General features: G+C 51.2%; 2 protein-coding genes across 2 annotated transcripts in view; one reads left to right on the top strand and one right to left on the bottom strand.

The window, feature by feature from the left end:
• Positions 1-9,523, bottom strand: part of ALPK3 (alpha kinase 3) — a 33,881-nt gene extending 24,358 nt beyond the window's left edge. Inside the window, exons 1-2 of the mRNA XM_074155500.1 lie at positions 9,312-9,523; positions 246-284 (exon numbers count right to left, since the gene is read on the bottom strand). Of these exons, the coding sequence (XP_074011601.1) occupies positions 246-284; positions 9,312-9,523 (251 nt within the window). The remainder of the gene's footprint in view (positions 1-245; positions 285-9,311) is intronic.
• Positions 9,524-15,028: 5,505 nt separating this feature from the next.
• Positions 15,029-26,322, top strand: part of LOC141470111 (mucosa-associated lymphoid tissue lymphoma translocation protein 1-like) — a 34,918-nt gene continuing 23,624 nt past the window's right edge. The window contains exons 1-7 of the mRNA XM_074156038.1: positions 15,029-15,041; positions 15,594-15,650; positions 16,705-16,823; positions 17,114-17,267; positions 17,908-18,086; positions 19,555-19,651; positions 25,611-25,637. Coding sequence (XP_074012139.1) covers positions 15,029-15,041; positions 15,594-15,650; positions 16,705-16,823; positions 17,114-17,267; positions 17,908-18,086; positions 19,555-19,651; positions 25,611-25,637 — 646 coding nt within the window. The remainder of the gene's footprint in view (positions 15,042-15,593; positions 15,651-16,704; positions 16,824-17,113; positions 17,268-17,907; positions 18,087-19,554; positions 19,652-25,610; positions 25,638-26,322) is intronic.

The following is a 26,322-nucleotide window of genomic DNA, read 5'->3' as shown; positions in this document are numbered from 1 at the left end:
AACACCCATCCTTTGCTAAGAACGTGGAATATTTCTTGCACCTTAATACAGGAATTATGATGAACATTCACTTCGCTGTCTGAAGTTCAAGCAAGTATTAGGGATCCAATCATGCAGAGTAAGGCTGTTAGATCACTTAAGGGCTCTCTACTGATTAATTAGTACCAAAGCATCACAGATTAATCATGTGCAGTCAGATTCAGAGAAGTGTTTGGTCAGAGCAGTTTAATGCAACACAGTTTTACCTTCCTAAACTGCAGGGAGAGAATCTGCTGCTTGATAAGCTAAGCAAAAAACAGCACAAAAACCATTAGACAGAGAAGCATGGAAAGGAGCTGAAATAAACAAACCGTCATAGAGACATATTAATGATGAGTCGTTTTGCACAGGTCAGAGTTCCTATTAAAAGAAGGTACAGCTGCCTTACTCAGGCTGACTGCCAGGACGAGCAAGCCACATTGTCAACTGAATCAAAGGCTGTAAAAATGAAATGGTCGTTAACCACAGAGAATAAGTGTAAGGACATTCATACAAGTAGGTTTCCAGGAAGCAGCACCTGAGCCTTCCATGCACCATCCACAGCATTGTGCTCAAAGCAGGCAACTCCACCCCAGGAGAGGTCCCATTAACAGCAGGCAGGAGCACAGACCCCGCTGCAAGCCCACTTCTCTGCTGGCTGGCGGGTGGCCTGAGCTGGCCACCCTCTCTGCTTCCAAAGACAGCTCTTTAGAGAAGCTGAAAACTCTCCGGTCACTATACACCACTTCCCAGCTTGCCAACCAAATCACTAAGGTCTGGCAAAAAAATTAAAATAAAGTAAAAGATGTAGACTTTACAAGGAGCTACAGATTTTGCTTTTTTTGCAGGAACATATGGTAACATTAACCAATTCAGGGAAAAGACCAAAAAACAAACACCCAAGTCCTATACAAGTTACACCCAGATGAGCTACTTACCAGTGGCCACCAGCACTCCCAAAGGAGTGTCTTCAAGGACTCATGTCCCAGCCAAAAGGCCACATTGCCATATTGTGGCAGCAGTCCCTTGCAGGCTGTAGGAAAAAACCTCTCGGCACTGACCTGCAGCATCAGGAGCAGTTCCTCACAGCTCCCTGAGCTCACAGTTCTCAGCAGTTCCCTGAGCTCACCCACAGGGCAACCAAAAGCCTAAAACTAACTAGGTACCAGCTAGTCCACAGCAGACAAGCTCAGTGCTTTAATCACACTGAGAGACATGTTAGTTGTGCCTACACAACCGCCTCCCCATGCAGCACAGACATCCCCTGTGGGAGGTACAGAGTCAGATGCCCACATCCATACACGCAGACAGACCAAACCTTCTCAGCCTTGAGCACTGAAGACCACCATTGAACAACCAACCTTCAGTGCTTTAGGATGATGCTACAGAAGACAGCATGAAGAACCAAGCAAGCTGCACCTCTTTAGGTCTCCCACCCAAATGACAAAATCCGGGCTCTGTGTGAGTCCCAGTCCCAAGCAGGACTCCAAGCCTTGCCCCAAAAACGACCACAGGGGGTCTCTGAAAACTGCTCCTGCCAACCATATAGCACTTCAACCTGCAGAGGCAGAACCTCCATGCACATAATAAGTAAAAAAGTAGTTCAGCTTGAAGGCCTGACACTTTACACAAATAATTGCACATTTTCATTGGGGAAAAAAACCACAGCACTCTGAAGAGCTCACTGACTCCTCTCCTTCAGATCAGGAAAGCAAAGACAGAAATTTTAGACAGCCGCTCAGGAGTAGCTTTAACCCAACAAACATGCCCTTTTGGCAGCAGCTTCACCCCCTCCACCCCCAGCCACACAATCCTGATCTCCCCCCGGTAACAAGTGCTGTTCACGCAGCCAGAGGATGCAGCAGCTCAGGCGTTATCCAGCTGGAAAAATCAAACACTAACCATAACAGGCTGAGGATCAGCCATCCGATCCACCTTGCATGTGCTGTGCTGGCCCATGGGAGAAGTCATCCAGAGGAACTTTGTCTTTCCAGCTGTGCCCCACCTCCTGGGGCATCCCTTTGAGCCCCATGTCTTTGCCAGCACTGCATGGCCTGCCTTGCGTTACCTGCCTTACTGGCCAGCACACCACCTTGTCCTCATCTCCCAGCTTAGAGAGCTCCAAACACACCTCCAGCTGCTCTCGCCCTGCCCTGACCTCCTGGGGGGTGACCTCCCCAGGGGATTCCAGGGGAGCAGCGTCCACAGCCCGTGTCCCTCTGCTCTGGGTGCCCCCAGCCACCTCTGGCTGGCTGCAAACACAACTTACATAGTCTCAACCACCAGCTTTCCAACAGTAAATGACCCCCAAAACACTTTGCATACCACTGCAAGGGAAAAATGTCCTTTTAGCCCCCAGGAATACTAAGGACCTGGCATGGCTTGAGGAGCCAGCAGGGAAGATCCTAAAACACTTGCTGGAGAATCCTAGTGTAGGCAGAAGTCTGGCTTTAATCATGCTCCCTTGCATGAGACAAAGGAGGTGTCTGGGCTTGGACGTAAAGGAAATCACTCAAATAGCAGGAGGCAGAATGAAGGGTGCCTGTGCCACAAACCCCTTGTGCTCATGGATGTGATCAAACAGCGAGCATCATCAGTGCTTTTTTTTTAACCCTCAGTGCTGAGCACACAACCTGGGCTTTATCACTGCACAACCTGTAACACAGTGCTGAATACTGGACTGGGGGTCTCTTGAGGAGCCATGATATTATCAAAAGAAAAAGGCTATCACCACAAAGATCTGTGTATTAAGTAAAGTTTAACCTCTATATGCAACAGAATCAAGCAAAATTTGCTTTTCAGACTAGAGATTTAAGCTCAGAGAGAGCAAGATCAAATTCTGAATGTTTCAGCCAGAACAGACATGCCTGCGGGCAGCTGGCATTTCACTGCATTTTAATAACATTCACAGCACACCCACACAGAGCAGCACAACTCCATCACACTCTGCCCCAAACCTACCCACTCAAAAGCATGGGACTCCTCAGCAAGGCACAACAGAGGCTCCAGTGTGCCCGATCTGATACACTTTGGGACTGGACTGTCTGCGTCCCCAGCTCTCCAGGGACTTGTTGTTGTCAACTTGTTGTCCTTGTTGTCAGCGGAGGACTCTGCTAACGAAATGCAGCACTGGCAGTGGATGTGTCTCCCCTGGGCAAGCCTGGGGCCATTACAGTTACTGGATGAACGCAAATGCTTCTCTTATCCTGAGGAGCACATCTAGAGCAGGCGAATCAAGGTCTAAAGGTACTGGTTTCTCTCTGCTGGAGAAGAGGAGCTCAGAGATCTGCTCCAGGCATGTAGAACGTGGGTGGGAGGAAGCCTTCTCAGGTGTCTCACATTTCTGAAGTGCAGCACAGCTCGTTAAAAGCGAGCCCTAAAAATACAGGTTTGGTTATTAACCACTGTTGCACTGGACCATGGGAATTATACCCCTCTACTATGTACCTTCTACCAGCCTCAGTTCTTCTTTCAATTCTGTTTCATCAGAGGCTTTCCAACTCCTTCAGACACTTATCATCTACTTGAAGGTTTTAGCTCTTCAACTACTCGTAACTTTCTGCAGAAGTGAAGACAGTCTTCCCCATTTTTCATGCACTCACCAAATTTCAGTCTTGCTGCAAGGGCAGGAAACAGAACTGTCAACAACACTCACTTTTTTTTTTAAAATCACTAAAAACACTGCTCAAGTTGATAACCTAGGCTGGTACATCACCCCACCAGCACTGAAAAGTTAACTGCTTGAAAAACATAGATTTTAAATCCAGCACCTTTTCTAAGCCCCCTCATGAAATCAGTGCATGAAACTCTCCTCTTTCTGTATTTCTTCTTCCCGAGATAAATAAATCCATCTCCTTCCAGCTCATGTCCTCATATGGAAGCCAAAAACAGCTCAGGATACCCTGAAATAGGCTTCACAGTGGCTCCATCCTCGCATCTACATGTACATGGACTTGATCTGCTTGAGCTGCAGCAGTTGTTAATGCCTTTCAGTGCTCTTCCATGGCACGAGAATTGAGCCACCCAAGCTGCTCCATGCAGCAAGTAAACAGCTAAATGTGCCAATGACAGCAAATGCGAGACCTCCGAGATTTTTTGACAGAAAAAGCATTGCAGAAAAGCTCCTCAGAAAAGCCCACTGAGAAGAGGGCAGCCCTTTCATGCCAGGAGCAGGACAGAGGGATGGTCCTGGCCATCCCCCACAGACACTCCCTCTTGCTGGCACTCTGACCCATGACATTATTGGGCATGTTTTGCACATGCAGACTTCCAAGTATAAGATTTCAAATGAACTTCTCTGCCTCCAAGGTTAATACTACTTTAGACAAATACAAGCCTCTCTGAATGTCTTCTCAGCTGTCAGAAGCCAACCATTTTCAACATGGGAAAGCCAACAATGAAGCTTTCATGTACATCTGGTAGCGCTTAAGGCTTCTTTCCTGCCATGTGTCCCACTTCTTATCAAGCACTTCATGCACACACAGAATGGGTGTGTTTGTGCTCCATATACCATGGCAGTAATTATCAGCAATTCTGTGATAAAGCAGCTGTGAGTGCTATGGAGCTGCACAAGACATGTTGTTATTTTACAGACTGGAAAACCAATGCATTGAGTCTTTGCTTGTCAAGGTCACAGAACAAATCCATGTCAGAGCTGGAGAAATATGGCATTTTTTTTCTGCAGGTAATTAACTTTGAGCTGAGATGAACACAGACTTGCATGTAACAATTTAGAGCTAGATTTCATTAACAGAGAAGGTGGAAAACAATAAATTAAGTTGCATGTTCCTGCATCAGCCTCTGTAACACTCTGAAGGTGGCTCAGATCTGTATTTCAAGTCTGAATTATTGCTGCCTCTATGGTCCAAATTAAACTGGTAGCTAGTTGAAAGACATAATCATGAGAAAGGACAAAAGAAAGCAAAGCAAATATTGGACAAGGAGATGCCTGGGGAAGTTGACATCTTCCTGGTAATTCATCGTGCATAGAGGATTTTTGTGACTGTGGGTTAGAAAAGAAGCAGGGTGAAAATACAGTTGTTCTAACAGCTCTTCTGCCTTCCTCTTCTTGGACCAAGTGATGCTGTGAAGTGTGAGACTGAGCCAGTGTGAGGTAACAGCCTCATTAACCCCAGACCTTCATCCCCCTGCTGAAACAGGGTGAGGATAGAGCGGTTTTGATTCCATCTCCTGGAAACAGTCTCTGCTGTGGCACAAGAGGTGCCTGGTCCTGAGGAGACCACACTCTCCCCTCCACACAATCCGTTGGGATCCCAGACCCAGGAAACATCTCCATTTATGAGGTTCCCAGAGAGAAGCAAAGTTCACACATGTAATATATTCTGTATTTCAACACTGGTCCTGAAGGGCACTGTCTGTCCAGCTCCACATCTTGATCTTCCAGCCCAGGTTATTGGCTCATCAGCCTACACTCAGCTCCTCTTGACTTTCTAGGGGATATGGGCAGGAGACTAGAAAGAGGGCTGAAAACTGCAGTTTAGGATCGTTATTCAGTGTGCACGGCTAGTAAGGTGCCCTGCTCAAACAAGGCACCGCTGGGCAGATAATTACACCAACAGGGAAAAGACATTTCTGCCCCAGAGACCCTGGAGATGAACCCATCAGTGCCTTCACTTTTGCCTTTTGAGCGGGTGCTGGATGTCCCTCTTTTCAGAGTTTGGGGATGCTTCCGACAGACAAGACGGATACACTGAAATCCTCCAGATGCCACAGATGTTTTCTAATCAGGGATTTACACCACTTGTTGCCAAAAGCAAGGTCCCGTAAGGAGTTACGGGTGCCCAACTTCTGGAGAGGGAACTCCTCTGAACTAAGAAAGCTAAACACGCTTTTCAGGAACTAAGCTCTCCTGTGTTTTCAGCTCACTTTATTATAGCAACAGATCTTTCACCTTCATTTGATATTATGTGCAAAGCAAGAGGTACAAGATTGGGAATGGTTTCTAGCCAGAAAAGCCAGGTGGCAAAGCACTCTCCTGAGCTCAACTGCCACCACAACCAGAGACAGCCGTCCAAGAAAAGCTCAGAGGCAATGTCACTATACTCTAAAAATATCTGCATATGATGAAGCTATGACAGCAGAAAGATATTTAAGCAAGGAGGCAATGCTGTAATGAGACCGAGGAGTGGACATCTGCATTAGACGAGAGGTTGCTGTTCACTTCTAACAGAGGAGTTTGCCCAGGACTCAGATGAAGCCTCTGCTGTAAGATTTCACATAAAATTACATCTCTCTGCAGAAGAAATTCTCCAGAATCAGCTAGTTCTTACAAAAAGGACACCTAGAGAGATGTCCTGAAGTTGTGGCCCGTGAATGCAGCTAAGGCTGACCATGGACAGGATGGACAGATTCTCCTCTCACTTTGTGAAGTAATTATATTCAAGTGCTTTGAAACATAAGAGTTTTTTTTTTTTAAAAAAAAAACCAAAAAACAAAAAAACCACCACCTATCCCAAAATAAAAAACTCCTGTCAGCTGCCAGGGCAGAAGGCAAGTACCATGACCATAAGCTGCTCCTCACATTGTCCATTATGAGGTATATGTTAAAAGACTGACAAAGGAAAGCCAGTAATCTCTTGCCACTGAGCTGTCTGCTCACAGGGAAGATTCTTCCTAAAGACCAGTTTCTAAAGGCACAAAAAGTAAATATCCTGAATACTCTTTTAGTAAGGGGATGATGTTCTCTCTACAACCATTTTCAACACCTCTATTCTTTTGGCCCCTGCAGCCCCACCTCTGACAAATTCTACAAGTTAAAAAACAAACATGTACTGGTTTCCAAATTAGTATCCTACAATTTACATAACATCTTTCTTCCTGTAGGATTACAGAGACCAAGTAAGACCTTGCAGACTACTCTACATGGTTCACGAATGCAAGCATATAGGTGAAACATGTTCATGAGTCTCCCCAGAAGCAGCAATTCCTAACCTCAGTTTCTTTTCATAAAGATATTTCCAGGTCTGTTAAGTGCCTCTGCCATATCACTACACTTTCTACTGCATTAAGAATGGATGAAGACAGCAGGCAAGCATTTCAGTTAAACACACTCTACAAATACATATAAAGACAGCTACAGAGAAGCCTGAAAAAACCCACACTTTCTTTGGATCAAAATATCCACTTTTGCTTTCTAACCACCACAACAGCCTCCCACTGCAATTCTGTGTCTGCATCGCTTGTCCTGTACTTTTGTTAGCTCCAAACCCACCAAATTCAAATACGTTCTGCTTTGAAGAGAACTGCTGAATGTTATCTGCCATTAGGCATGTCACTCATCTTGCTTTTCAAGTTCTCCCAGGCGAGCTCTCCAGATGTTCCCGGATTTAATTAAACTCATAATTGCTTTCTGAAAGTCTTCTTGCCTACACCATTCCACTCACTTGCTTTCCAGAACTGTTAAGATACATTATTTAATTACAGGACAAAAAGTCCCACTTCGTTCAAGCCCTTGCTCTGCATCAGACAACACCACGGTTTCCACACATCCTGGCTCAAGTCTTCTACACCTGTAGGTGCTGTCAGGGCCAGGCAGGGAATAAGACTTTTAAATTACTCCCCCCTAATTCATTAGAGAAACTGGAAGATGTCATGAACACAGGGAAAGGTCAGTTTTGCTATTTAGTGAATATTTATTCACTGCTTCTTATAACAGAAGGGGCAGCCATTGAACTTAACGGGCAAAATGAAGTTACCTTGCCATAGGCTTTGATGACCAAGTACGTAAGTGGGTTGAAAAAACTGAAATGACTGCCGATTTAAGCATAACAGCACAATGTCCCTTTACCTGCAAAAGCCTCCCACAGATGGAGGATGGGGTGCACCCCCTCATAGCATGAGCCTGACAAGTCCAAGGTGTTCAGGCCTCAGATCTGTGCAGACACGGGCTGGATTTACCATGTCTGAGCTGCAGCATCGACCTGGGCAGAAGATACCAGGCCCTAAGGGAAACTTTGGGGATTTGGGTGAGCTGGTGGGGACAATGAAGATATTGCTTGCAGGACTGAGGGACCCTGCTTTATGGTTAAACTGATTAAAGCTGCAATTTGAACACACTCATGGGGGAATAAAAGTCAAGCTATAGGCAATCAAAACACCTCAACATCTTATTTATTAAAGACTCTCTCTATTTGTAATCCACAGAATGAGTCATCAGACTTGATTACAGATTTCCTTTGCATGGTACGGTCTCAGGTCACAGCTTGGTTGTGGACACTGCATGGGCATTTGTTGGTACTGAAGGTGCCACAGCAATGCAGACAGGCTGCACTTAGATCTCACGCTATGACACAAGCACAAAGGAACTGAACTAAGGCAACTTAACTTTGCATTACCCCCATTTTAACATCTGACTTCCAAGCAGCAAGTTTTTATCTCTTTTGATGCTGTATTTATTTTTATGAATCTCTGATTCTTTGAGGCATCAATCCCTGACACACTGAAAATGGATTATTTATAAACCATCCACAGGAAAGAGGCACACTTGAGCTTATGGATTGAAGAGCATTCCTAGTGAAGTCAAAATAATTTATAGGCTTTCTTTTGAACAACTAGCACAATCACTGACACCTTTGCCTTCACTAGTACGTTGCCTTGTTATTTCATATGTGCTAACCTCAGCCAGTCTCAGTTGACATGTTTATCATACCTTCTCCCATGCGAACAAAGCCTTATTCCTACCACAGACCCCCTGCCTAAGGCCATTTCTGACCCAGGAATGCCATTCTCATTGCCGCTCGGCCCCTATCCACATTGTAGAAATACCTTTTTGGCAATAAGATAAGGCACGGGCGCAGCAGGCCCCTTGCTCTGAGCCTGGTGTCGATAACAAAGGCAGCGTCACCACAGTGAAGGCAGGAAGGTCAGGGCAGCACCCGCACGCCGGTTTCAGAGGAGAAGCCCAGGAGCCGGTGTCCATCAGCATTTCGCAGCTCGGCCATTGCCTGGGCACACGCTGACAGCCCCCAACCCGGCAGCAACCATGCAAAAACGCAGCCCTTCACTGGGAAGCAAGGGCAACGAGCTGCTCTGGAGACCCCAACCCACTGCTAGGCTTTTCCACCCTGGAGAAGATCTCCGACGACAACACGGGGAGGGAAAGGCCCAGGCAGCCATGCCGCTTCCAGCTGGGCCGCCACCCCTCCAGGTCGGGCATTGCCTTAAGGCTTGGGATGCTGCCAGCCTGCTCTGCTCCCGCTTCACCCCCGGACCGCTCATCCCGCTCCCCAGCTCTCCACCGGCCTCTGAAATCTCCCCGTCCCCACCTCGCTCACCTGTTCTGGGGCCGGATGCCCAGCAGGTAGCTCCGCCGGTCGGGCCGGGAGGCCCAGGCCGCGTTCTCGGCCTCCTCCGCCCCCTCCACGCTGCCCGTTCCCCGCCCGTAGAGGCCGGCGAGGGCCCGGCGGGGCGAGCCCATGGCCGCCGCCGGACTGCTGCTACCCCTGCCCGCGCCGCCGCTACCCGCCCTGTCACTCACCGCCGGCATTTATAGCCGCCCCGCACATGCCGCTGTCAGTCGGGGGCGGCGGCGGCGTGACGCGGTGGCCGCGGCCCGGCTGGGCCCGGCCTCCCAGGGGCTGGGGGCCCGATCTGCCCCTGGCCCTGGCTGCCCGGGCCTCCCCCGGGACTGGGAGCCCGGCCTCCCCTCGGGACCTGGGGGCCCGATCCGCCTCGGGGCTGGGGGCCTGGCCTCCCCAGGGCCGGGGGCCCGGTCTGCCCAGGGGCGGGGCTGCCCCCCGCGGCCTGGCTGCCCGGCTGCCCCCGGGGCCTGGTCTGCCTCGGGGCTGGAGGCCCGGCTTCCTCCTTCCATCACAGCCAGCTCAAGTTCATCTTTTTGGGAGAAAGTGTATTTTATTATTTTTAATAATGACCTCCACCCCACCACACCTCCATGTGGGGGATTTCTCGCACCTCAAAGGTGTCTCAGGATCAGCTAAAACATCCCCTGGTGTCTTGCAGGCCCAAGGCTCTAACCTGGCCAGTGACACGGCGCAGTGCAGCCATGGCAGTCCCCTCCTCCTCCTCCCTCGGCCGCCGGGTTTGTATCCGGGGCTGCCTGGGAGAAGGTCTGTGATGGCACTTACTCGGTCTCCATGAAAAGAACAGCACGAAAGAGGGCTATAAAAGGTGGGTACATGTCACAAACTATTACCAGCAGTGATTTAATACCAAATGAAAACATAACGTGCAATAAAATGGGATTTATTCTTGTTCCACCTTTGTCTTGCCTGTCAAGCTGTTGTACCGTGTGCTGCAGGCACGTCGCTGGTGGCACCGCATCTCTCCGGCACAGGATTGACAGATGGAGCCGATTTGCTGCGGATCAGCTCTCTGCCCGCGACTGCACAGCAGCCATTGCTGCAGAAGTGGGAAGACGATGGTAGAGAAGATGATGGTAGTTGTCTGCTCCAGAGTGGGAAAGACAACAGGCTTTGAGCTGGTCCTCCCTGGGCAGGAGAGATAAGGAATGTGGCAGCAAGCAGCTGGGCAGGTGGTGGCCAGGTGGGTCACTTGGTGCAGGACAGTCCCAATTCCTTTTACCCAGCAAACACGATGATTTGGAAGGTGGCTTTGCATAAGGACATACAGAGTGTGTGGTCACCTATACAGGTAGGGGGTGTGTGCACAGGAACACACAGTGTGTGCACCACGTCTGCACGGGCACAGGGATGTGCACAGACACATACATGGGTGGATACAACTCAGCCTTGACCTCAGCTGTTCTGGTCACTGGTATATCAAACATCGGTCCAAATGGAAGGGGTGGGTACAAATCGAGCCAGATCTGCATGTGGAGAAACTGATACCAAAAGAATTGCCAAGGCTGGCAGATACCCAAACCCGGGCATGTGGGAGGGCAGTGACATCTGGGCTTTGGGGAGAAGTTTGCGGGGAGAGGCGGTGACTGAGGGGGATTCAGCCATGCGATCTAGTAGAGTTGCGCTTGCAGACACCACTAGATCCGAGTGAATCACAGAATCACAGAATATATTTGGTTGGATGGGACCTTTGAGATCATCGAGTCCAACCAACAACAACAACAAAAAAAAACCCAAAGCAAAAAACAAAACACCAAAAAACCCACACCCAAAAAATCCCAGAACACCAAAACCAAACCAAAACAAACGCCCACAACCACACCCCACCCCACCCACAAACAGACATGGAATTTTACTCTCATATAATGTTTCTTGGATCCTGTTGAATTGTCAGAGTCAGTGTCAACAGTTTGTTTTTTTGTGGTTGCAGTAGTTATGATGTGGTCCAAAGCACTCCAAATCTGGATTTACCCAGTTGGTTGACAGTGGCCTGATCAGACTTGTAGTTCTTCCACTCAAGCCCCAGTGAAATGTTTTTCTCAGCTCAGATCTCAGGATAGTCTCACATTTAAGCAGTGTTTTGGAAGGAGCCTTCTGCCATCTCAGGTGTAGGTATTGGAGTTTATTTGCTTTTTGCAGGCCACTGTGGCAGGTGATTACACTGTCAGGCATGGAAATAACTGGATTTGTGATACCAGAGAGGATACTTGATCTTGGCAAATGCAAAGGAGATGGACCTCATAAGACATTTGGATGTAGTCCTAGAAAATATGGGGAAGAAAGGGGCTCCCAGAGAGCTGACTGAAGATCTCACCTTTACCAAGCAGTAAAATAGAAGATGAAATTGCATAAAACCAACATAACATGATCCATAGGGGAAAGAACGATACTCGTTTTTGAGAGGCAGCAGTGGGCTCTGCATGGGCTAATGCCACTCAGGAATAATCCATCTCAAACAGAATACAGTAGACCTGAAAAAAAAACCAAATCCAAAACTCACAGAAGGGCAGCAAGGATGACCAGAGATCCAGACTGGCTGCTGGATGGAGAATAACTGCATAGACCGGGACTCTTCAGCTTGGAAGGAACAACTGAGGTGCATATGACTGAGGCATACACAGCTGCGAGGGACAAGGAGAACAAGACCAGGGGCATCAAGTGAAATTAGCAGGAGGTAAAATCAGTAAAAGGGAGATGCCTCCTGTGTGAGCCGATGCAGGCAGGACGCAGGAACAACCACAAAACCATGGATTATGGGCAAAGAACAAATTTAATCTCAATACGTCATGGATTGGGGAACCTCTGAAGCAGCAGCACCCGGGCAGAGGCAGGCAAGCAGGGGACGCAGGCACCGCAGAGCGAAAGAGAGTCCTTGTTAGCAAGAGAGTCCTTGTTAGCAAGGGAGTGAGAGAGCGAGAGAGCTCACACTTGCTGTTTGGGCCTGTATTTCAGGGATTCTGGCAGGCAGTTTTCCGCTGTGCTTTGATCTCTTCAACAGCAGGGCAGGAATCTCAGACGTGTTCGATAAGGTGCCCCTGAGTCCATCCCAGGCCTATGTTATCTAAGTGCAGATGTTCTACTTGTTGAGCACACAAAACTAAGCAACAATTAGTGTGATATATGTGTTTTCCAGCACCCCACATGCGAGTCACTTGAGCATATTTACAGTCCTCCTCGCCAATCTTCCGTTACTTTCCCACACTTCCTCCCTCCCCTTGGCGTTAAGCTGCTTCCACACATTGCTGTGGCTGCTCAATGTCAATAAGGGTTAAGAAACCCCGTAGGACACATCTGTGGAAGTAAAATCTCTTAAGATTTACTCAGGACAAAGATATTACCTTTGGCTCAAGAACTCTCCGAGCTACAAAGGAATATTCTCTCTGTGTGTGCCCTGATCTCACACCCTTATGCTGTGCCCTGGCTGCTGCTCAAATGTGGGAGGCTTGATGGTAGGGATGCAAGGTAGCATTCTCCTGCTTCCATCTCTTTCTCTGAAAGGAGGAGGACTTTCAGGTCCCACAGCTCCAGGAAACCTGAATTCAAGTCCCAGCGTATGAATTACACATTATTTTACCATCCCATCACCATAAGCCCTATCTCTTGGGGTGTTGACCTGATAGAAGAGAGCCCAGACCATCTTGAGAAGGGTGTCCAGAACAGCTGGGTCTCTGTGTTGGGCCTGGAACTGTGTCCAGTTTCAGACTCTCAAATACAGTAAAGACATACTGGATACACTGGAGTGAGTCCAGTGAAGGCCACCAAGATGATTAAGTGAGCTCAGGAAGATGACATAGGAGGAGAGGATGAGAGAAACTGTGTTTAAGCCTTCAGGGGAGGGCTAAATGGAGACCTCCTTGCACTCTTCAACTACCTGACAGGGAGGTGCAGACCAGACAGAGCCAGCCACTTCCCAGAGGTGCAGAGAGATAGTCTGAAAGACAACAAATGCAGGTGGCAAGGAGGACAGGTCTGATTAGATATTAGGAAAAGAAATTGCACTGTGAGGGGGATCAAACAGTGCAACAGGGTCCCAGAGAGGTGGGTGATTTCCATCCTGGGAGACAGTCAACTGCAGATGGGACAAGGAGCTGAGCAACTGATTGACATCCAGCTCAGAGTGGTGGGCTAGACCAGAGACCTTCAGAGGTCCCTTCCAACCCTAGTTATGCCATGGTTCTGTGCCTCACTCTGGTAGCAGGGGGAAATCTGAATGGTGAGTGCAGGTTTAGCCTGACCGTGGTGAGACAGAGCCTGCTGTGGTGTTTGATCTCCCCCCAGACACACAGTGGATGTATTTTTTTCTGCCCTTTTAGCTTCTGAATGGATCTTGTCCCCATTGCCCTGCTGAGACAGCAGCTTACAGCATCTGCTCTCCTGTCATTTCCTTCACAGAGAGTGACAGTGCCCTCTGCTCCCGCCTCCATTTGGAAACACACTCCCTCACCAGTTAGTTTTTGAAGCCTCGGCCAGCCAGCCACAAGGCTTCAATCCTTGTTATCAAAGCTTTCCTCCCCTGCCTGCAAATCCAGCGCTGACTCACAGCGAGAGCCACAGATGTTTTCTCGCTCCTCTCACACAATATATCCTTCCCTTTCCCTGCCAGCACGCACACCCATAGGTTCCTCCCTTTCTGAAATCACAGCCTTTTTCCTGCTCTCACACGTGACGTCAACAAGCTCTCACCCCCGAATCTTCACCAACTGTTCATGCAGACTCTGCCAGGGCAGGGCTCCTACAGAGGACAAGCACGACAGAATTTTTGTGGGGGTATTTGATGGAGGATTCTCTCTGAAGCCCAGAAAAGCAGTCTATGGGGAACACCACAACCTCCAGCTGTTTGAAGAGACGCTGCCTCAACCAGCAGTGTCAGTTTTAGCTCTGGGAGAGTGCTGGGGTTAACTTAACGATCATTTTTATTAGCTACCTGAGCTGCATTTATAATAACTCTGTTTCACAGGCACGACATGGAGCAACTGGCACATACTCGGCTGGAACCTTAATTTGCAATCCACTAATATGTTTATTTTAAACCCGCAAGGGTATATTTCCAAATGCTTGGCTGGACCCTCTGGTCCTTTCTGGATCCCTTTCTGGACCCTTCAGAAAAAGGAGGGTCTGTGGGGTCTCAGAGACAGCTGGGGAGAGGAGCACAAAGAAAGGTCCTATGAGTCTATGCTAAGCATCACCTTCCCTGTGTCCAGGAAAGGAAAGAACCAGTCCCTGTAGGTGCAGGGATTGTCCCAGATCAGATCTATGGATAGCGGGTAGCGTGTTTTCCTACCTTTGCAGGAGTGCAGCCTGACAGTCCCATCCTGCACAGAGGAAAGGACATAGAGCGAGAAAATCCTTCCTCCACCCACCAGTTGTGTTGGGTTTTGGCTTTTTCCAAACATCTTCCTCATCCCTTATAAGAGAAAAGCAGCAGGTAGAGGCACATCCCTCAGCCTTGCTTGGTCCCTCCAGCCCTATGGCATGGCTCGGCTCTGCCCCAGGTTTCCTAGGGAACGCCATGGAGGTGATCCATGACCGCTCTCATCCATGACTCTCGCTCTGCCATCCCGGACACCTGCCTGCACCCTTCCATGCTACTACTGAAGGCATCCGGGAGAGACATCCCTGGTGGTCTTGCTTTTCCTTGGTCAGCCCCAGTTGCCACTATTGTGAAACCACTGATGCAGCCCCAAGGTGAGACAAGTATCAGCAGGGGAGCAAGGGTCTCTCTTGGAGCTCCTTCTCCAGATGGTCCGTGGTCTCCCTCATGAAGTCCTGGTCCCCATCACTCCTGGCACCGCAGGAAACCGCTGCCCGGGACTATTGGTGGGAATTTGTCTGCCCTGGAACTGGGAACCTGTCAGCAGGACCCCCCGCAGTCCTGAGCCCATCCCCATTGGCTTTGTGTCACTTCAGAGCAAAGTTCTTTGGGAATGACAACCAGTCGCTCCCTGTTCACCTTCCATCCTCTCCATTCACCATTTTGCAGACCTCCAGCTCCTTTCCACGCGGTCCTCCCATCTCTTGAGAGGTGATGATTTTAGGTTTGATGAGTCTGACCTTAGTTGCCCTAACTTTGTAAATGAAAGCCACGGCTGGCGGTAAGGAATCCCTGACGCTCACCACCACGTCATTTCCCCTGCGGCAGCAGGCCATCCCCAGCCGTCCCAGTTCTGCTACATCCTGGAGGGGCTTGTGCAACCTCCAGACAGGCTGGCCCAGGGCCACTTCCCCGGGGGCCCGCAGACGCAGCAGAGCTGTGGCTCCACCATGAGCCTTGGGGCTGCGGCCCCCAGGAGAGAGGTGAGGGCGGCTGGGGGGGTGCGAGTGCGGTGGGGAGGGCAACTGTGGGGAGGGGGGTGAGGACACCAGCGGGGATGTGGGCAAGGATATTCATGGGGATGGGGTGAGGACACCCGTGAGGACGGCCGTGGGGATGTGGACAAGGACATCCGTGGGGAGGGGGAGAGCATGTCTGTGGGGATGGGGGTGAAGACACCCGCGTTGAGGGGGCGAGGAGAGCTGTGGAGAGAGGGAGGGGGACACTGTGGGGAGGCGGTTAAGGACACCCTTGGGGACGGCAGCGAGGTCACCCGTGCGCAGTGGAGGCACGGGCCGCTTGGTACCCGAACGAGAGGCCCCTCCCGCCGCGCCCCCGTCGGGGCGGGCCGGGCCGGGCCATGCCGTGCTGTACCGGGCCGTGCAGGGCCGTGCCGTACCGGAGCTGCCCCGGCGCCGTCGGGCGCCGCCCCCCGCGGTCGGGCCGTTGAAGCGGGGCGGGCCCGGCGGCGCGGAAGTGCGGGGCCGGCGGGGCTTTCCCCGAGCGGCGGGGCAGTGCGGGGCCGCGGCCCGGCCCCGCGCGGGGGGAGCCCGCCGAGGCCTCGGCCCGGCGACCCGCAGCCCGGCCCAGCCCGCCCCGGAAGCCGCCCGTCGGACGGGCCCGAGCTGCCCCCCAGCTCCGGGCGCTGCCGTCCCGCCCGCCCCAGGTGCTGCTGCTGCTTCCCCTGGAGAGGAGCCGCCGCGGGCCTGGCCGGCGGCCGCCGAGGCCGGAGAGGAGCCGCCGGCGAAGCGATGCAGAAAGGTGAGCGGCCGCCGGGGGGGCGGTGGGCAGCTGGGCCTAGGCCACCCCCCCTCCCCGCCGCCTTTGGGCCCCGAGGGACCACCCCCGCAAGCCCCGTGGCATCCCCTGGGCACGGGAGGCCGAGCATCCCTGTTGTTCCATGTCTCCTCCCGGGATGGGTGCCGGGGGCCCCCTCTAGTAGCCCAGCGTGCCCGGCCACCGGCCACCAGCTGGAAGCGAGCCCCTGGGCTGTGCCCATCGGCTTGTTTCCATCTCCCTTGCCCTGTTCCTCCGCAGTCATTGCCGTCACCGAGCAGCCGGTCTCCGTCTCCGTCCCTGTGGGATACTCCTTCACGCTGCGGTGCAGGGCCGAAGGACGCACCCCGCTGCAGTACCAGTGGTTCTGTCAGCACCAGGTAAGGGTGGGAGCAGGGGTAGCCCTGGGCCTGCCTGCAGCGACAGAGCGTGCCCTGGGAAGCAGGAGGCTAGAAGGAACGGGGCATATGATGTGTGTGCCCACTGAGGGCTTCTGCAGATGCTGCGAGGGGGCATGCAGTGGAAAGGCTCCTTCTGCACCTCTGCAGCTGGAGGAGGGAAGGAAACCAGGGATTTCCACTTTTCCTGCTCTTACAAGGGGCTTGCTGGTGCCTTCTGCCACCAGCGATGAGGGGGCACTTGCTGCCCACTGCCTGTGTTTTCCCTTTAGTCTGTCTGCTGCCAGATTCCTGGTGCCACCAAGCAAGATTTGCCCATCACCGCACAGCAGACCCAACTCTACACCTGCAGAATCAATGACCTCTACAGAAATGCTGTCTTCTCCGACTGGGTGAAGGTGGAGGTCCATCAGTGTGTCGCCAGAGGTGAGAGCGTGTCTTCTAGCTTTTCTATATTTTATGCTTTCCTCACCCTTGAAACAGTGATCCTGTGCAATTCCTGGGGCAGTGTGTCCTTCCAACCTGAAAATCACAGTACAGAAGGATTGCTCCAGCAATGTGAGCCTGCAGGTCTAAGACAGACATCTGTGTCCATCCTCTGGATGGTTCAGGTCTCTGTCATCATCCCAGTCGCCCCAGCTGTGTGTACCTGCTCCTCCTGCTGATCACTCATCCTGTTTCCCAGAGCTGTACTGGGTGTTTGCCTCTTTGCGTTGGGCAGAGGGACTGGAAGAGGCAACCTGGCTATTCCAAAGCTGAGCAAAAATAACTCCAGGTGTGGTTGACCTCATCAGATTGACTGTACCCTTGGCAGAAAAGGGCAAACATCATGTTTGGGAAGACAGAGGCAGGGCTTTGGTGTGTCATTTATTGTTGTGGGTGTTGCTCTCAAGGATTCCCTGCTTCCAGAGCAGAAAGGTGCAGCTGTGGTGTCCTGTGGGATGGTGTCTCCTGGTGCAGGTGGAAAAAGCTCGCTTTTCTGGCAGAGTCCTATACAGAGGGGAAAAAGCACCATTGTTTTCTGCCCTTGCAGAGGGAGAACCAATTCTGTGTCACCTCTTCACAGGCCTGCCCCCTCGGCTCTGGCGAGGAGAACCGGTCATCATCCTCAACCCCACCGAGCAGAGGGTGGAGGTGGGGAAGCCGCTGCAGCTGCAGTGTGCTGCCATGGGGGTCCCAGCCCCCAGCTACCAGTGGTACCGGAATGGGAACCTGCTGGAACAACAGAAGAAAAAAAAACTCTGGGTAACGTTGCCTTGCGATAGTTCAGAAACTTTGGCTGCTGAGGTTGGTGGTGGGAGAAGCTTGTTGCTGGATGGTGGGCATGGGAGAGCCTCAGAAGCCTTGGAGAGACTGCTGGAAATGGTGTTATTTTCATCTTGGACTTGGCAGGTGGCAGTCCTTAAGCCTGGCTCATATCTGCCCGTCAGGGCTTGGGCTTTGATCTGTGTGGTCAGGTGAATGCCAGCAGAAAGCAGTCTCTCCTTGCCTGTCCTCCCCGTCTCTCCAGCCCTTGAGGAGCAGCCTCATGCTCAACTTCTTTCCCTGCTGCGCTGCAGGGTTGTGCAAAAGCACTCCCCGTTTCACCGCTGTTACTTTGATAGCTGACTGAAGGGCTCCAGGTGAAGAGGGAATACAGTTTATGGGCTTCTTTCAAAGCTGTGGATGTTTCTGAGAAGTAACTAATTCATAGATGTGTCAAGGGCTCTCAGCACGTCTCTCGTGCCTTTTTGCAGCAGTGGCACAAGAACAGCTATTGTGTGTCTGTGCAGGGGACTGCAGAGTGAGGGAGCTGCAGGAGTGCTGTCTGCCCACAGGAGGGCTAGAAGGAAAAGAAGTGGTTGGTCCTGACAGAAAAGAGTCAGGGAGACAGCAAAAGGTCTGGATTTATTTTGGGCCACTGACTGAATATAAACCAGTGCTGTCTTCTTGGTGCAAGAAAGGCAGATTTCATTCTGGGGCATCCCATGGGAGGTAGCGAAGACATGAGATCCAGTATCTTCTCAGTAGGGGTAGGTGGCGCTATAGGGGACAGTGGCCTCAGATCACATTTTTCACAGGGAAATTCCATCTGGATTAGGAAGAGGTTCTTCATTAGAGGTGGGTAGTGCTGCCCTGGAACCGGAAAGGCAGTGAGGTCTCTGTCCTTGGAGGTTTTCACTCCTCGATTAGACAAAGCCATGGCCAACCTCACCCAGTGGTGGCTTTAGTTCCTCTTTGAGCAGGAGCCTGGGCTGGAGAACCACAGAGGTCCTCACCAGCTGGTACTGCTCTGATTCTTGTCCCACATCAAGAGAGATGGATAAGAGTTGAAAACTTGCCAGAAGAGAGCAATAGGCATGATCAGAAATCTAGAAAATGTCACCTAAGAGGAAAAGCAGGCGACCTCCTGATGTTGGCCGCATACCATCCTCCCAGTGTGGCTCCCACAGGGCTTGGGGGCTGCTGGAAAAAGAAAGGAAGGCATTTGGGCAGAGGATTCTTGCACTGTAGAAGCTGGGGTCAGCAGCAGACCTTAGCATGTGGCCTTACTGAGCTTCTTAGACAAAAGTTGTGGCAAATCTCTTAGCTTTCTGAGGCAAGGAATGAGGTCTCAGCAAACAACAAGAAAAAAGACTCTTTATTCCAGGAACACCAGTGCCTTTGGCAGATATCAGCAGGGGGCCACAAATTTTCACCATAAATAACGTGATTTAACTTTTGTTCTGTCTAGATCACCCATGCAAAGGTCAGTGACTCTGGTACGTACCTCTGCTGTGCCTCCAATAGCCACGGGGAGCACTGGACCAACGCCGTGGATGTTCACATAGGTGAGCAGAGCCAACCCACGACTGCTTTGCTGCAAACCACCTTCTAGTGTGAAAAGCAATTAGAGGAAAGACAGGAATTTAGTGCTGTTGTCTGGAAGTGCTGGGCTGGTGAACAAGGAGCGCAGGGCTGGCACGTTGCCCTGTGACTCAATGGTGCAGGGGAAGCTGGCTCTGGGCTGTGGGATTAGGAGAAGCAGGATGTGTGGCTCTGACATTGCACTTCCCACAGCTTGGATGGATCTTGCACCCTTTTATTAACAAAAAGAAAGACCAGTGGTTTTAAATGGGACAGCTGCTTAAGGGATCAGGAAGTTGTGTTCCCCTCTATCCCTTCAGTGGCAACCATGAATGAGGAAGTTAATAGGAAGAGGCAACAGGTCAACTCATGGCTCTGGGACTGGTGTTATTTCACTGAATTTCACTGAATTTTTTTTAGAGTTGGAAGGGACCATAAAGATCATCTAGTCCAACTCCCCTGCCGAAGCAGGATTGCCCAGAGCATGTCAGAGCATGTTACTCAGGACTGCATCCAGGCGGGTCTTGAAAATCTCCAGAGAAGGGGACTCCACAACCTCCCTGGGCAGCCTGTTCCAGTGCTCTGTCACCCTCGCCGTAAAGAAGTTTCTTCTCATATTTGAGTGGAACCTCCTATGTTCCAACTTGTGCCCGTTGCCCCTCGTCCTCTCACTGGCAACCACTGAAAAGAGTCTGGCTCCCTCCTCCTTCAACCCACCCTTCAGATACTTATAAGCATAAGGCCTACTTATTGGCAGGGCTTTGGGTTTTTTGAGCATAGGCAGCTATACGAGACACCTGGCCTGCTGGGGGCAGGTGGGATGCACCTGTCCCGGAGGGGGAAAAGAATTTTGGGGCAGGAGTTAGCAGGGCTCATTGACAGGGCTTTAAACTAGATATGAGGGGGGAAGGAGAGCTAACTGGGCCTGTCAGGATTAAACCCAAGGGAAGCATGCCAGGGCTTGAAGGATGCTGGATTAGTGAGGACTCTCGCTCTGTCATTTCATTTGAGAAAAGGGATAGACGTTTAGAAATTTCTGCTTGCGAACAATGGGAAAACCCTATCCCGAAAGGGGAAAAGGGTACTAGGCCAGGAGTTAACAAAGCTCATGGACAGAGCTTTAAACTAGAGGTGGAGGGGGAAGGGGATAAAACCAGGCCCACTGGTAATGAGCCTGGGGGTAAAGGGCCAAGGATGGGGATGAAATCGGGAGCCCAGCTCAAGTGCATCTATGCTAATGCACGTAGCATGGGCAACAAACAGGATGAGCTGAAAGCCATGGTGCAGCAGGACAGCTATGACGTAGTCGCCATCATGGAAACATGGTGGGATGACGGTCACGACTGGAATGCTGCGATGAGTGGCTACAAGCTCTTCAGAAGGAATAGGTAAGGAAGGAGAGGCGGGGGTGTGGCTCTGTACATTCAGGAGTGTTTTGAATGTATAGAGCTAGATTCCAGTGATGATGAAGTTGAGTGTTTGTGGGTAAGGATGAAGGGGAAGGCTAACAAGGGTGATTTTCTGCTGGGAGTCTGCTGTAGACCACCCAACCAGGACGAAGAGGCAGATGAAGTATTCTATAAGAGGCTGGCTGAAGTCTCACAATCGCCAGCCCTTGTTCTGGTTGGGGACTTCAACCTACTGGATATCTGCTGGAAATATAACACAGCAGAGAGCAGGCAGTCTAGGAGGTTCCTCGAGTGTATGGAAGATAACTTCCTGACACAACTGGTAGGAGAGCCTACCAGGGGAGGTGCCTCGCTAGCCATACTTGTCACAAACAAAGAAGGACTAGTGGGAGATGTGGAGGTCGGAGGCCGTCTTGGTCTTAGTGATCATGAAATGGTCAAGTTTTCAATTCTTAGTGAGGTAAGGAAGGGGGTTAGCAAAACCTCCACCTTGGACTTCCGGAGGGCGGACTTTAGCCTGTTCAGAACCCTGGTTGGGAGGGTCCCTTGGGAGATAATCCTGCAGGGCAAAGGGGTCCGGGAGGGCTGGACGCTCTTCAAGAAGGAAATCCTAAAGGCCCAGGACCAGTCAGAACCCTGGTTGGGAGGGTCCCTTGGGAGATAATCCTGCAGGGCAAAGGGGTCCGGGAGGGCTGGACGCTCTTCAAGAAGGAAATCCTAAAGGCCCAGGACCAGGCTGTCCCCATGAGACGCAACATTAAAGGGCGGGGAAAATGGCCGGCCTGGTTGAACAAAGAGCTTTTGATGGGACTTAGGGAAAAAAGGAGGGTTTGCCACCTTTGGATGAAGGGACAGGCAACTCAGGAGGAGTACAGAGATCTTGTTAAGTTACACAGAGAAAAAATTAGGAATGCAAAAGGCCAGCTGGAACTCAACTTGGCCACTGACATAAGGGAAAACAAAAAAAGTTTTTATAAATACATCAACAATAAAAAAGAGCCAGGGAGAGTCTCCATCCCTTACTGGATGCGGGGGGAAACATTGCGACCAAGGACGAGGAGAAGGCTGAGATAACTAATGCCTTCTTTGCCTCTGTCTTCAATAGTCGGACCAGCACCCCCAGGGTGTACAGCCTCCTGGGCTGAAAGATGAGGATGGAGAGCAGAACAACCCCCCCGTAATCCAGGAGGAAGTAGTTAATGATTTGCTTATGCACCTGGACACGCATAAGTCTATGGGGCCGGATGGGATTCACCCAAGGGTACTCAGGGAGCTGGCAGGAGAGCTCACCAAGCCTCTCTCCATCATCTATCAACAATCCTGGTCAACAGGAGAGGCACCAGATGACTGAAGGGTGGCTAACGTGACACCCATCTACAAGAAGGGCCGGAAGGAGGATCCGGGAAACCATAGGCCTGTCAGTCTGACCTCGGTACCGGGAAAGATCGTGGAGAAGATCATCTTGAGTGAGCTCTCACGGCAAGTGCAGGGCAGCCGAGGGATCAGGGCCAGCCAGCATGGGTTTATGAAAGGGAGGTCCTGCTTAACCAACTTGATCTCTTTCTGTGACCATGTGATCCGCCTTCTCGATGCGGGGAAGGCTGTGGATGTTGTCTACCTGGACTTTGGTAAGGCCTTTGACACCGTCCCCCACAGCGTTCTCCTGGAGAAGCTGGCGAATCATGGCATAGACATGTGTACTCTTCACTGGGTAAAAAACTGGCTGGATGGCCGTGCCCAGAGAGTTGTAATTAATGGGGTGAAATCCAGTTGGCGGCCGGTCACCAGTGGTGTCCCTCAGGGCTCAGTTTTGGGGCCAGTCTTGTTTAATGTCTTTATTGATGATCTGGATAAGGGGATTGAGTGCACCCTCAGTAAGTTTGCAGATGACACCAAGCTAGGTGGGAGTGCTGACCTGCTTGAGGTTCGGCAGGCTCTACAGAGGGACCTGGACAGATTGGATCGATGGGCCAAAGCCAATGGGCTGAGGTTTAATAAGGCCAAGTGCCGGGTCCTGCATTTCAGTCACAGCAACACCAGGCAACGCTACGGGCTTGGGGAGGAGTGGCTGGAAAGCTGCAGAAAAGGACCTGGGGGTGTTGGTGGACAGCCAGCTTAACACGAGCCAGCAGTGTGCCCAGGTGGCCAAGAAGGCCAACGGCATCCTGGCCTGTGTCAGGAATAGCGTGGCCAGCAGGAGTAGGGCAGTGATGGTGCCTCTGTACTGGGCACTGGTGAGGCCTCACCTCGAGTGCTGTGTTCAGTTCTGGGCCCCTCACTACAGGAAGGACACTGAGCTGCTGGAGCGTGTCCAGAGGAGAGCCACCAAGCTGGTGAGGGGTCTAGAGAACAAGTCATAGGAGGAGAGGCTGAGGGAACTGGGCATGTTTAGTTTGGAGAAGAGGAGGCTGAGGGGGGACCTCATTGCCCTCTACAACTACCTGAAAGGAGGGTGTAGAGAGGTGGGTGTTGGCCTCTTCTCCCAAGGGAATAACGACAGGACCAGAGGAAATGGTCTGAAGTTGGGGCAGGGGAGGTTTAGATTAGATATGAGGAAGAATTACTTTACTGAGAGAGTGGTCAGGCACTGGAACAGCCTGCCCAGGGAGGTGGTGGAGTCGCCATCCCTGGAGGTATTTAAGAAGCGTGTAGATGGGGCACTTCAGGGCATGCTCTAGTGGCCGAGATTGTTGGTTTGCGTCTGTTTGTGGGTGGGTGTGGGGTTTTGTGGGGTTTTGTTGGGGTTTTTTTGGGTGGTTTTTTTGTTGCTTAGACTCAATGATCTCAAAGGTCCCTTCCCACCATGAAGATTCTGTGATTCTCTGATTCTGTGAAATGCCAGCTCTACAGGGAGCTGAAGGTAAGAGTGTGGGGCTCTACAGGGAAGCAGGAGTGTCCTGGAATCCCTGTGGTGGCTAACGTGGGAGCAGCCTGCAGGGCACAGTTTCACACCCTGGATATACTGGACGCAATGATCTCAGCAGAGCTGCGCAAGCCCTGCCAAGCGGTGGGTGCAGGCGTCTGTCAGCCCTGTGATAAATAGGATTCCTTGATAACGGGGGTAGCAAGGGCATCTGTAAAAGAAAAAAACCTCAAAAGGCAGTGATCAGCTGTACTGTGGCGTGGGGTGCTGCTGGGCCCTGCAGTCTGTTGGAGGCCTGCCCTGTTAGAGTAGGTTGAGCATTCTCAGGTGCTCGCTGTGGTTTTCTTGCCTTGCCAAGGTGCTGGTTTAATCGCTCCCCAGCCAAATTGCAGCAGGGGGGCGATTGCTAAAACTCATTTGCAGCCTTTCTGAGATGAGGTGATGCGATCGGACGCATAGAGCTGGAAAGGATGGTGTTTATTTCAGGAAGGTTCAGGCCCCTTGGGCTGGCAGCCCAGGCCTGAAGCTGCCTGAGCTGATGGATCCCGAGGAGAAGATGTGTCCCCAGAGCCTCCAACATGCTCCACCTTCGGTGTGACGGCTGCCTTGGCCCTCTGCCTTTGCCCTGCCGTGAGACAGGAATAGCACAGGCTCACTTCGCTGGCTCTCTACTCCATCTAGAGATTTTTCTATGCCATAAACCTCTCATCTCACCTTTTAGGCTGGCTTTAAAATTGCTCCAGAGTGCAAACTGGTCCTCTATAGCCAGAGCACGCTCTCCCAGCCCCCTCGCAGCTGGTGAAACAGCATCTAGGTGGGGACAGGCAGCGAGAAAGGGGCACAGGATTAGGTTGGGTTCAAAATGTCACGGCTGGGCAGCTTTAACGTGCAACAGGCAGCTCTGTCAGAGGCAGAAGAGGATGAATGGGCTTGTTCTGGTGGCTTTCCAGGCATCCCTGGAGCATTAACAACACTGGTTCAGGTGCTAAAGGTATTCCAGACCTGTGAGCTTTAGGTAATTAAAAATATGCCCGTAGTTTCTTCTTTTAGAGCCTGTCGGGCTTTAGAGTTTTCTCCTGGGCTGGATTTTTTATTATTATTATGTTTAATTTAAATAGGAAAAGCTGGAGCTGCTAGGGATGATGATGATTTTAGGAGACTGGAAGTGCTCGGGCAGGGGAGGTTGTAGAGCTTGTGAAAGTGAGTCACATTTGGGGTGGCTTTTTTGAGCCGGAACTGCTGAAAGGCAGGGAAAGGCAAAGCAGGGTGGTGAAAGGCTCTGGGAATATTATTGCAATCAAAAGCAGACAGTCGGCTTCCTCTGCACTGAGTGCTCATGGGGAAAAGCTCTCTGTTTTGAAGCTTATGTTGATCTTGAGTCGTGTATTTCCTTTGCTTTCACTGCAGTGAGGAAGCAGGCAAGTCAGCTCCAAGCTTTGCTTCCCAGCTGCTCAGGATTTCATTAATCCTCCCCAAATCATCAGATCAGTGTTTTTAAGGTTACCAGTTAGGGTGTGAAGAACTTGCCCAAGGAGCATTGCTTGTGTGGATGCTCCAGTGTTTGATTCAGCTTTGCATTGCTGGGGTGTGTTGGAGCAGGTTTCAGACATGAGACGGGAGCTGGCACTGGGTGCTGGGCACAGGCTTAGCATTTCCTCCTTTCTTTTCCAGGTACGCATCACTCTGAAAAGTTTTTTGGTGAGTACTGTCATCTTTTCTTCCTAAGCAATTGTTCCCTTAATTAAAAAGCAGGCTGCAGGGTGGACGGGAGGACAAGGCATAGGACTGCTTTTCCTGCAGAGACTGTTTCAAGCTTTTATGCCCACGTTGTCATGGGCTCTGCGCTTTGGGATCAGGGCTGCAAGGTACAGGAGGAGTCCCGTTCCCTGCCAAGCCCTGATTGGACTTGGCATGTGGAGTCAGATTATTCCTAATAAGTAACCCAGCCTTGACCTCTATGCCCACCAAATGAGTTTAAAAGTGATGTTCATGTGACACCTTTTCCCTTCCTTGAAATACCTCCTCGGAGCAGGGCAGAGCTCTTCCACCACTACCAACTGCCGTAAATCTGATTTTCCTACAGTGAGAGTTGGGGATAAACTGAAAGCAGGAACCCAGGGTTTCTCTCCTTCAGCCCCATGGGGGAAAGGGCCTCTTATCCCCCTCCCAGGCACCGCTGGCATGCAAGACCTGTGGTCACCATAGGGCGGATGCCAAATAACCTTGGTAGCACAGATCCTCCTGCATTCCTGGGATTTTGGTTGTCAAGTGAAAACTTCTCAAGTCTTTCTTTCAAAATGATGGTTTGTGTATTTTGTCAAAGAAAGCTGAGGGCTTTCTGGAGGGCACTTCAGACTTGTAGCGGCATAGGCTCTAGCCTTCC

This window comes from Numenius arquata, chromosome 11 (assembly GCF_964106895.1).
Source record: "Numenius arquata chromosome 11, bNumArq3.hap1.1, whole genome shotgun sequence".
Taxonomy (NCBI): domain Eukaryota; kingdom Metazoa; phylum Chordata; class Aves; order Charadriiformes; family Scolopacidae; genus Numenius; species Numenius arquata.
This window is presented reverse-complemented; position numbering and strand designations above follow the sequence as displayed.